This window comes from Xiphophorus maculatus, chromosome 6 (genome assembly GCF_002775205.1).
Source record: "Xiphophorus maculatus strain JP 163 A chromosome 6, X_maculatus-5.0-male, whole genome shotgun sequence".
Taxonomy (NCBI): Eukaryota; Metazoa; Chordata; class Actinopteri; order Cyprinodontiformes; family Poeciliidae; genus Xiphophorus; species Xiphophorus maculatus.
This window is the reverse complement of record NC_036448.1, coordinates 25,232,122-25,244,447: the sequence shown is the minus strand read 5'-3', so window position 1 is coordinate 25,244,447 and position 12,326 is coordinate 25,232,122. Positions and strand designations below refer to the sequence as shown.

The 12,326-nt window shown below is 39.5% G+C and overlaps 1 protein-coding gene across 1 annotated transcript; it reads right to left on the bottom strand.

The window, feature by feature from the left end:
• Positions 1 to 377: 377 nt before the first annotated feature.
• LOC102217325 (acyl-coenzyme A thioesterase 2, mitochondrial-like) lies at positions 378 to 6,593 on the bottom strand. The gene is made up of 4 exons (XM_023335930.1): positions 6,516 to 6,593; positions 3,719 to 4,183; positions 2,770 to 2,954; positions 378 to 1,133 (listed from the first exon to the last, which is right to left on the bottom strand). Exons 1-4 carry the CDS (start codon positions 6,526 to 6,528, stop codon positions 525 to 527), a joined length of 1,272 nt encoding a protein of 423 aa, XP_023191698.1. The 5' UTR covers positions 6,529 to 6,593; the 3' UTR covers positions 378 to 524.
• Positions 6,594 to 12,326: the final 5,733 nt, after the last annotated feature.

Sequence of the window (12,326 nt, the reverse complement as noted above, 5' to 3'; positions counted from 1 at the left end):
TCCGATCATCTGAACTTGGACCATACCTCTTCTCCCCCACAAGGGAACCTAGCTCCAGTGACCTTACCCTCCCCCCTGGTGGAGAATCTCAACTAGAGCAGTAAGCACTTTAACTATCATCATTTCTTTGTTTCTAAACTGTCCACTTGCCTCTCATCTCCACTGCCTTCAGTTCTCCATCAAGAACCACACATTCAACTCATGAAGTATTTGTTCAAAATAAACTTTATTCATCTGATTTTTCTGAGTGTGTTCTGTATGTGGGTCAAGCGACGGGCTCCCATTAATACAACTGAAATATTTCTATTTGCTAAATGGATTAACAATAGTTAAAAAAAAAACAACACTGCTTTCAAAAACATGAGTTTATATAGATTGAGTTAAGGTTTGCTTTAATAGCGGATTTTCAAACTGTACTGTAGCTTTTTTTTGTTTTGTTTTGTTTTTTTGGAGTAACGGCTTCCTTTCAGCCCAAAACTCTCTCTTAGACATCTTGGCTGGTTTTTGATTAAAGGACAGCAGCACTATAACTTGGATTCAGTTTCTGTTTTGTCACAGTCTAAGTGAGTTCTGAAGAACTCCTGGATCTTACTCCATAGATGGACTTCAGCAGCAGCGTGGGCCCTGGGCTCCCCTCCCCACAGGACCGGAATACCTACGAAGCCATGGAAGCTGGAGTGGCAGTACGGTCCAAACGGGGGCTCTAAATAATGTCCGGCTTCAGGGTAGTTCACACTCTCAAAGTTCTCCTTCCCATGACGCTTTAGTCTGTCCACCATCTCATCCATGTAGGCCTTGCTGTCCCAGTTGAAGTCGTCCTCTGAAGCTACAAACAGGAATTGTCCGCTTGCTCGTTCGATAGGCACCAGGGATGCCTTGTTTTCCTCCTTCAGAGAATCATGCATGGCATATTTAATGATAAAGGCTCCAGACTGGGTGGAAATCACTTTGTTCATGTCAAACTTCAATGCTGAGAGAATCTGTCTATTCTTATAATACAGGGGTAGGACTGCGCTAGCGGAGCAACCGTTGATCCAGACCACAGCTTCAACTCCAGGCACAAAAGCAGCGAGGGAAAGCGCGATGTCGGCTCCCTTAGATTGGGATATTACCCCAACTCCTTTACTGCCCACCTGTGAATAACATGAAATTAAAAAATAATGATCAAAACAGACAGTTCAGGTATGAAAGGATTATTCAAATCTACACTTTAACAGTTAGAAAAAAAACAACTAACTACCGTATTTTCCGCACTGTAAGGCACATAGGATAGACGCTACAGTAGAGGCTGGGGTTACGTTATGCATCCATTAGATGGAGCTGCACTAAAGGGAATGTCAACAAAATAGTCAGATATTTCAGTCAAACTTTATTAATAGATTACAAACCAGCGTTCTGAAAACTCCGTTCATTCCCAAAATGAATAAACAGCTGTTTTATTATTTTCCCCGAGGTAAAGTAAGTGACGTGGTATTTTTGTGACACAGTTTATCTTTTAACAACAGCAAGGTGTAACATATAGTGGAGGGGAACTTTTCATCGATTCAATAAACACGTAAAATACAGTCTGATACTGTTACGGTAAATCAAACGTTAGTGCAATCACAATATATATCCACTTCCGCACCATTGATTCGTTCATGTTAAATTCTCTCGCTGCTGCTCTATTCCCGTGTTCTGCTGCGCCACTGATCGCCTTGAGCTTAAACTCTGCGTCGTAAGCGTGTCTCTTAATAGGAGCCATTTTGGGGTCTTTACACAAAACCCAGCGTGCACCGCGCGCTTCTTCTTCTACGGGGGAAAATGAAGTCGGCGGCTGCTTGCCGTAGTTGGAAGACCTGTTGTGGCTCAATATTGATCCATATATAAGGCGCACTGGATTATAAGGCGCACTGTCGGCTTTTGAGAAAATTGAAGGTTTTTAGGTGCGCCTTATAGTGCGGAAAATACGGTACATTAAATGAAAATGTGATTGCTTATTTTCAAGAGCATTTTAAAATATTTGGTTGCTTGATCTCAAAGTTAGACACTTTGAGATAATTAATTACAGGGTTTTTTGTGAAATTTTTCCTTTTCTAAGAATATTTTATCTAAAGTATACTCTAGAATCCAAATTCATTTGATTAGGAATAAAAATGAATTATGAAATGAGACAGACTTTTGACAAAATATGTAATAAAACTATTAAAAATGTATTATTCTGGAAGGCATAGTTTCTCTTATTATTTACATTTAACCAAAATAAAAGCTCAAATAAAAACTAAGCATCATAACAAACCATGTCTGAAAGGGAGAACCTTATTTAATCCCACTCCTTGTCTTTTTTAGGGGTAGGATTAATTACCAGTTGATTTCAGTATCCAAAGAACCTTAAGAATGGATATTGTATACAATTTGCATATTTACAGAGAAAGAAAAAATAAATAAATAGTTGAACAAAAAAAGAATAAATGGATGGATGGGTGAATGGATAGAAAGTCTGGAAAATGGATTGACTATAGAGGAATACATTGTACATTTTTTAACGAGAGTTTATTCAGCAACAAAAAAATAAATGTATTTTATAGTGTGTTAAACATCTTTAAGGTTGTTGCCTGAAAGATCTGACCTGGGCCGACACGCCATTGAATATAGAAGTTATGTCTTCTATAACCTGCTCCCAGAATACAGGAGACAGGATGAGATGTTGCACGTTTTTCAATTTATTAGTTTGTTTCTTTAACATAAAGTGATTTTAGGGAAACTAGGAAACTGGATGTGTCTCGTCACCTTTGGCTGGTTTTGTAGAAACTTTACTGCTTCTTCGAAGTCGTCCAGATTCATCCTTTCTAGTTTGGGTTTGCCAATGAATATAGGTAAAGCAAGAACTATAAAGCCTTTATTGGCCAGCAGAGAGGCCCTTTTCTCTGACATTAAGGTGCCCAGATCCAACACAGCAGGAAACGGACCCTCTCCTTTGAGCAAAAAGAGAACAAAAGGATGTTAAATACTCATTTATTAAAATGTAAAGATTTGTTTACCTGTTAAAGGTGATTTATTATGCTTCCTTAAACATGTTATGGTAGGTCTATGGGCTACGCAAAACATGTTCATTTAACGAGACTTCATTCTACCCATTTCTGCCTATTTTGAGCTCTTTTAGAGTCACTTTAAATCCAAAGAAGTTGCTGCTGGCCCCGACCCCCAGCTCAACTTTTACACTTGCATGTGAAAATGGTTGCAAACAGATGCACAAGCAGAAGTGGAGCCTCCAAGACTGTAGCAAGGGGTTTCTGAATGGTAAACTACAAAACAATCATATTTCCAGCAGCCATTTTACAGTGCATACAGCAGTAAAACCAGCTGACTAAACATGCTGGAGCTCAGCTGGGGTTGCTAGGTAACAGGCTGTGCTTTGCTGGGGTTGCTAGATGACAGGAAGTGCCTGACGATTTGTGACGTTACATTCAAAATGTTTTTTAAATGGCAAATTTTTTAGACAACAAAAAACATTAATTTACTGCCAAGGACTGGTTGTATGCAAAATGTAAACTTTGCATAATAGGTTCTCTTTAAACATAAGGTTTGCAGCTCAGAGACATTTTTAAATTGACCTTTGGTGCATTTGTTAACTCAGCAGAGTTCCTCATAGAACGTCTGCAGAGAAAATATGAAAAAAACTATTTAGGTTCTGATGGATAATGTTAATTAAAATAGTTAATGAGGTTGTCATTAATACCTGGCGGGGTAAACAGGACTCCTTGAATGTTGCCCACTTCGACAGGAACTCGCATGACTCCATCTCCCATGAGACACCTCTCATTGGTTGCCTCGGCCAGGATCCCGCCCTCCTCCTCCTCATGCACAGAGAAGTTCACCACGAAAGGTTCCAATGCTTTGTCCTTATAGAAATATTTGTGCGAGGTATCTGCCTTCAGTGACCTCAGCAGACCCATGGGTTCCACCCCGACGTAGCTCCCACTGAGCGAGGCGTCTCTGTTCAGGTCAATCTCCCCGCTGCCGTCGGCGCAGTAGGTGGCCGAGGAATTGAACACCACTCCTCTCTCATCGGTGGATCTGGCTCTCAAGGTGACCAGCTGGTTGGACCTCAGTCCGGCCACCTTCACCTGAACGGGCTCGTCGAATAAACACCTGGCGCTGGGGAGCAGCGTCAGGCTGATCTGGGCTGACATGCTGTCTGAAACTGAAAGAAAACAGTTTTCATGTTCATACAATTTTTTGCACAAAATCAAAACACTTGTCTTTTTCAGCAGCCATTGTACAGTGCATACAGCAGTTAAACCAGCTGACTAAATGTCCTGGAGGTCAGCTTAAGTTGCTAGGTAACGACACACTGTAACTTAATCTGGAGGTTTATGAAATGGTTCATACAACTAGACACCATAAAACATTAACTGATTACCAAAAACAACTGGTTGTTTTGTTAAATGCTAGGAAAGTTTTTAGAAACAGTTGAAAAATTTTGGGCTAAATATTTGCCAATGGTTTTGTTTTTCTTTAATATGTGTCGTAAGATATTTAAATGTTTGTTCTTTACTTTGTGGTATTTTCACACTTTTCTGTTTTGCCATCATTTTTTTTTCTGTTTACTTGTTTTTTGTTGAAATTCTAAAGCTAAGCATTGGCAGCTTTTACAACTGGTAAAAAGGTTTAACCAGTTTCCTATTTGTAGGTTCTCTCCGGACTCCTGGCTTCCTGCCACAGTCTAAAATCATGACTGTTTGGTTAATTGATTTCTCTAAATTCTCCTTAGGTGTGAGTAAAAAAAGAAAAAAGTGAATAAATATCAAAAGTTAATTTCCTGTTTGCAGTTTCTCTCCAGGTGTTCCAGTTTCCTCCCACAATCCAAAAAGATTTTAGAAGAAAATTTAAGTTGTTTATATTATTATTACTAATATTACTATATTAGGGTTCATATAATAGTATTATTATATAATAAATTAAATATAATATATATTACACTATTATATATAATATTGTAAATATTATATATATAATATAGAAATCCCAAGCAACACAGCTGCAGAATTCTATCAGATTAGATTATTGCAGTCAGTTTCCACATGTTGGTGGAGAAGCTCATTAAAATCTCTTAGGAAGCTTATTTTAAAAGATATTATTTTTAACTGATCAGTGATGTAAAGTCAGCGCCATTAAGTCTCAGACATGAAGCATCATTTCGAGTTTCAGAACAAATATAATTCAAATCATGATTTTGACGTTTACGTGCTGGAAATTAACTTTGAAATTTGACAAAATATGATAAACCATTGGGGCTTTATGGACAAATTACGATCGTTCTAATAAAAGTGTTCTCTGTAAAAATAGACTAAAGGTCAGTCGGTAACATATCGAACTCCTGTTTCTAAAGACAGACCCTAATTGTGTGACTATCTAAGCAAAATCGGCAACACTTTCACTTTTTAACAATATTTTGTGGCTACTGGAAACACAAAATCAATCATAACTTTCTTACATCTTGTTGATTCAAATATGTTATCATTTATAGGAATGTTAGAATCATTTACTCACCTTTTTGACAGTTTTCTTATGCCTTTCATATTAACACTGCAATTAAACTAACATGACCGAACTTACTGACAAGTGTGTCTTATTTAGGTGCAGATTTCAGGTATTGTGACGAGAATTATACCAGCTGGCTTTGACTCCGTTTAACTTCTTTAAAAATTAGTTCACAGTAATGGCTCAAAACCCAATCTATTCTTAGTGGTGCAACGAGTACTCCCGCTCTCTGTGTACTGGAAGACTCTTCCTTTTTATGTGCCAAGATTAAGCCCAAACATAGATCTGAATGCCATACAGTCTTATTCAATAAATTAGGACTGATGAAGCTTGTCAGATTAATAGTACCTTTCGAAAATAACCCTTTAGCAGGTATTAGACATAGTACGAAATAATTATAACTTCACTTGGTGATGAAATTACTAACAAAGGAACTTTTCAGTCACATTCTAATTCATGGCATAAGTCTGTTATTTGCTCAACTGGCTACAGTTGAAAACAGTTTCAAAATTCAGTCATATTTTTTGTGAAGAATTATCACATAGTTATCAATTCCTGAAAACATCAACATCATGAGATTCTATAACAATCAAAATGTTATTTGTAGCGTCCCAATTGAATGATGGTCTCTCAAACTGATGGTTCACAGTCCTTTATTTTACAGCCTTTGTGTGTGAACACACCGTAAGAGCTACAAAATATACAAATAAAATACCATTAGTAACTCAAACAGTGTTGTTCTAACCTTTTACCTTAACATTGAATCTTTTACCTTATGTAATTTTTCATGCTATAATTATGTGTTACAATACACGTATTTATTAAACTCTTAACATCCCTGTGTCATGAAATAAAACAACGTATTTCAACTGTTGACGGTTGACCAAAGAATATTAGCACCATCTAGTGGCAAAACAAAACCGTCACACTCAATAGCGAACTACAAGTTCCGCAGGAAAACTAAACATATATTTACACAACAAAACACTCACCTTGTTCCCTCATCAACCAAGCGCCAATTAACTGATTGCCTACACCTAAATTACAATTACTCCGTAATTATCTCTTTCGCTCCGACCCGTGCGCGCTCTCTCTCTCCGCTATGACCGAGCAGTTAATTGTCTAGTTTGTCACCTTCCGTTCCAAGCCCTTTCACAATAAAAGTATAGACTGTCATGTCAGCAAATACTCCTTATTTACATGAGGAAACACAAAATACTAGTAAGGTCATTTACACTCCCACCAAATCATTAGAGCTTAACTAAACAAATGGAGCGATAATGACTTCCTAAAGAAGAAATGACCTGTGACCTTTAACCTCTATGAAATCACAATACATAGGAAAGAATGCAACTTAAACTATAGAGTATAGTTAAACAGTCTCTAATAGTAGAACCAATTTCTGCACTGGGAGTTCCACTATAGAAATTTTACGGGAACATTGTCCTTTCTCCATCTTCCGTTCTCCAAAGCGAATCTTTACTTTTCTTACAAGTCCATCTTTATCAGTTACTATGTCCATTACACGTGCTAATCTCCATTCATTGCGAGGTAAAACGTCCATCTTCTCCATGACAACATCTCCAACCTTCAGGTTTCTCTTCGGAGTTTGCCATTTCTGCCTTGCGATGTTGGATAGATACTCTTTTCCAATGTGACCAAAATTGCTCTGATAGGTACTGCACTTGCCGCCATCTTTTCCGTGCATAAATGTCTTCCTTGATGAATTTACCTGGAGGGGGCAGGGCTGCCTTTGATTTCATGGTGAGCAGGTGATTTGGGGTCAACGGCTCTGGGCTGTTTGGGTCACTGAGGTTATCCACTGTAAGAGGTCTGCTGTTCACAATCGACATTGCCTCATAAAAGAATGTCCTTAAAGATGCGTCATCCATCCTGCCTGACGAAAGTGAAGCTGCCAAGCGCAGAATGTTTCGAACCGTCCTGATTTGCCTTTCCCACACACCTCCTGCATGGCTTGAATGAGGCATGTGCATTTTGAAGTCACATTGCTTCTCGGCCAGAAATGTGGTAATGCGGTTAGAGTCCACTTGTTTTAAAGCTTCCTGCAGTTCATTTTTAGCTCCGACAAAGTTGCTTCCTTGATCACACTTTATCTCACTGACTGCTCCTCTTATGGCTATAAAACAACAGAGCGCATTGATAAATGCGTCTGTAGTAATATCATCTAACATTTCTATGTGAACTGCTCTGCAACAAAGACAAGTGAAAAGAAGTCCATAACGCTTGTGCACCTTTCGAGCCTGTTTGGTTAGAAAAGGACCAAAACAGTCCATTCCACAAAATGTAAACGGTGGCGATGGCTCTAAGCGCACTGTTGGTAGATCAGACATTTTCTGTTCCTCTGTTCCTCTTCTGAGTCTGCGACACTTTACACATTGGTGTATAAAGTTTGCTACGGCTTTGTTGATGCCAGGAATCCAAATTCCATTTGACCTGATCTCATTGATTGTCATTCCTTTCCCTTGGTGTTGCACCTTACTGTGGAAATGAGCAATTAGTAGCTGAGTGACATGGTGACTCTTTGGAACTAATACTGGATGTTTCAGTGAGGAAGAGAAAGAAGCATCCTTTAGCCTTCCTCCCACCTTAAGGAGTCCATCACTGTCAAGAAAAGTGTCCATTTGAAACAGCTTGTTTTTGTGAGGGAGTGCCTTTCCATGTTTAAGCATCTTTATCTCCTCTGCATATTCATTTGCTTGTACGTCCTTTAGAATAACACATTTAGCATTTTGTCTTTCTTGTGCTGTGCTATGACCTGTTGTTTTATTTCTCTTGGCACAGCGAATCAGTCGAGCAATGGTTTGAGTGGCTTTGTACCAAGAAGAAAATTTTGTTAGCTTGTCTGCCTAACCTTTCTTCTCTGTTTTGAAAGTGTTCAGCTCATGTGCCCTTTTAACCTCTGGATCTCCGAGTGGTAAGTTCATGTAGATCTTCGCAGCTGAAGGGATTTCTTTGTCCCACAGAAACTGTGGCCCTTTGAACCAGTCTGATGAGATGAGCTCACCTGCACTAGAACCTCTGGAGGCAATATCTGCTGGATTTTGCTCAGAAGAAACATATCTCCACTGCTGAGGGGTGTTGTTGAGCCTTATCTTTTGAACTCGATTGGAGACAAATGTGTGAAAACGGCGCGCTTCATTATTGATGTAGCCTAAAACTATCCTAGAGTCCGTCCAGAAATACTCATTAATCTGTGTCAATCCAAGCTCATCCTTTAGCATGTTGCTTGCAGTAATAGAGACAACAGCAGCTGTTATAGTTCAAGTCTTGGTATTGTTGTTACCTTATTAGGAGCAACTCTGGTCTTTGCTGTAACTAAATCACAATGCACCTTATCGTCTTTGTTTACATATCTTAAATATGAACACTGACCATAACCATATGAACTTGCGTCAGAAAAATGATGCAGCTCAGTTTTTACTATTTGACCAAAGTCTTCAGGAACATAACAGCGTGACAGAGTGATTTTCTCCAAGTTCTTCAAGTCATCTTTCCAGTTATCCTACACTGGCTTTAGTTCACAGGGAAGGGGATCATCCCAGCCTGTGCTTTGTTTGCATGTCTCTTGAAGCACCCTTTTGCTTGTGAGTACAAAGGGGGAGATGAATCCCAATGGGTCGTACAAAGATGCAACCATACATAGAATGCCATGCCTTGTATCAGGTTGGTCATTAGGTCGAAAGCAAAACCTTAGTGTGTCTGAGTCAATGTGCCAGTGAATGCCCAACGCTCTTTCAAGTTTGGAGTCATTAAACGCTAGGTCACATGCTTGCTGTGGAGAGGCACGTTCAGATGGTGGAATGCTTTCTAACACTGTTTTATCATTACTTACAAACTTGCGTAGTCTGAGGCCACCTGAAGCACAAAGTGTCTGAGCCTCCTGGGCGAGCTGAAAAGCTTCCTTGATGCTTGAAGTACTTGTTACACCATCGTCGACATAGAAATCTTTCATTATGAACTGAGATGCAAGGGGAAACTGTGTCTCGTTTTCTTTTGTTTTAATCCATAATTGGCACATCCTGGTGAGGATGTGGCACCGAAAAGATGCACCCTCATTCAAAACTCTTGGGGCTCAGTGTCCAGGTTGCCATTTTTCCACCATAAAAATCTAAAATAGTCTATCTGCTTCATACACATGAAATTGATGGAACATTTTTTCAATGTCACATAGTAATGCAACTTGATGCTGTCTGAATCTGATTAGAACACCATTTAGATTGTTCAGCAAATCTGGGTCTGACAGCAAATGATCATTGAGACTGTTACCTTTGTATTTTGCTGAGGCATCAAAGACTACTCTGAGTTTGTCTGGTTTTTGGGGATGATATATTCCGTGGTGGGGAATGTACCACCTTTCTCCTTCTTTTGCTTCGTTGTGAACTTCCTCTGCATCACCCTTCTCTATGACTTCATCCATAAACTTTACATATTGCTCCTTGTATCTTTGGTCTTTCGACAGTTTGTTTTTGAGGCTTTGAAGTCGCACAGTGGCCATTTTCTTACTGTCTGGTAACAGAGGTCTCTCCTTAAATGGAAGTGGCATTTCATAATGTCCTTCATTGTTTTTATAAATGCCTTCCTTTAGTGTATTCAGAAAGAGAATATCATCTTGAGACACTGATTTGTTATCCTTGTTATCATCCTTAAAGTCAGACTCGAGAATCTTGAGTGCATCAGTGGGAGTCATTAAAGGGAGTTCTTTGACTGTGACTCTGTGGCACACAGTAGATAAGCTAAAAGAGTCATTGTGAGATGATGTGGGGCCTACAATACTCCAGCCCAATGCTGTGCGGACAGCATAGGGTTCACCTTCTCCTCCTAAGATGACCTGCCTTGGCGCTAATGCCTTGGAACAGTTGTAGCCAATTAAAAGCCCAACTTCACATTCTAGCTATGGTGGAATCTCATTCGCCATTACCTTTAGATGATCCCATTGCCTTGCCGTTTCACAGGAAGGAATGTGAGAGCGGTTAACTGGTATACAGTCTTTAGTGTAAGCAGGAGGGAGTTCAATTATTTCTGAGGAGTTGTAGCCTCTCACTTTGAGACCTGAAACACGCTCGCTTGGCACAACTGCATCTTTACCAAGCATTGTGGTGAGTCTTAACCTTATTGGGGTTGACTTAGCTTTGAGATTGTTAGACATGTCTTGGTCAATGAATACTGTATCACTTTGGGTGTCCAAGAGTGCATAAATAAGCCTTTCTTCATCTGGGTGTTGCTCTGAAGAAACCCATACTGGTACTGTGGAATAAAATAATTATTTACAGTGTGTTTACTTTTATTAGAAGTTTATTTAATATTAATCTTACAATGTTTAATTAGTTTATTATGTCTCACTCAGTATTACAGAGTCATTGTTTCTCTTTTTAGCCTTCACAGTTTGCCTTAGTGTGTCAGAAGCTTAGCAACAGGCGGTAAGTAAATAGTTGTCATACCTTGCGGAGTGACAAGACCAGACCGACGGCGGAGTGATTATTATTAGACACAGAATATTCTGTCTGAAACCCATTTTTAACTGAAAGTTGCATTTTTCTCTGTGTGTGTATTAATCTGATTAGCTCCTTGGGAATGTTGGTGGTGACACTCTGTCTGCGGGAGAAGGACAGTATACAGTATGTATAGAGAGGTGATTCCTTTGTCTAGTTAGATCTCTTCTGAGTTCTCCATCTGTGCAGATGTGAAATAAAGCTGTGTTTTGTTCTTTCTCTTTAACAAGGTTTGGACTTTGTTAATTTTTCTCACTCCACAGTACAATCATAGAAGCGCTTACACATTGTTCATTGGTTTCTGCATTGAGAGACAGGGTTGTTGCAGCCTGTTCTGTACTCGTTTGAATTTGGTTTGTCTGTGCTTTGTCACTGTCATAGTTAAAGTCGTGCAGACAGGTAGGGTGTTTTTTCTTGCACATTTCACATGCAAGTCGGTAACGACAGTCCTTTGCGCTGTGTCCGGGTTTGAGACAACCGTAACAAAGTCTTTTATCTTTTATGTATTTTCTTCGTTCCTCAAGTGATTTGCCTTTGAACTGAGGACAACTGTGAAGCTTGTGTCCGTTGTCTTGACAGAGCATGCATGGTGGTTTAATATTTGATCTTTTTCTTGTGCTTTCCGTTTCTGTTACCACATGCGTATGGAGAACGCTGGAGGTGGGTCTTTTTTCTTTCTGGTAAACTTTACTGGTGGTTTTGGTGAAGTCTGTTGAGTGGAGAGCCTGAAATGACGTGACTGGATTGCACACAATCTCAGCTTCAGAAGACAAGTGAACTCAGTAAAGTGCCTTAAACTTGGAAACCTCCCATTTTCTTTCATATACTGAGAGGCCTGACGATTCCACCTTGCAGCTGCCCAGTTTGGTAATTTTTGAACAAGTTTTTGGTTCTTCACCTCACAATCATTGAGAATGCTTAAACCTTCTATGTGTGGCATAGCTTCATGACATGTTTGAATGAAGTCAGCAAATGCTCTAAATCCTGCAGAATCATTTGTTTGTATCTTTGGCCATTTTGCCAGTCTTTCTCTGTATGCTTTCTGTACAATAAATGGATGTCCATACCTTTGATTGAGGCGTTCCCATGCATCCTGGTAAGCATCACTGTCATTTCTGTAGAAGATGCCATCAAGCGTTTGTCGAGCTGAACCACCTACATATTTCTTCAAGTAGTGCAGCTTGTCTGCAGGTGATATGTTCCTTTTATCAATGAGAGCAGCAAATGAAGCTTTCCACTCGATGAACTCTATTGGGTCACCTGTAAACGTGGAGGGCTCGGGCATTGGCAGTC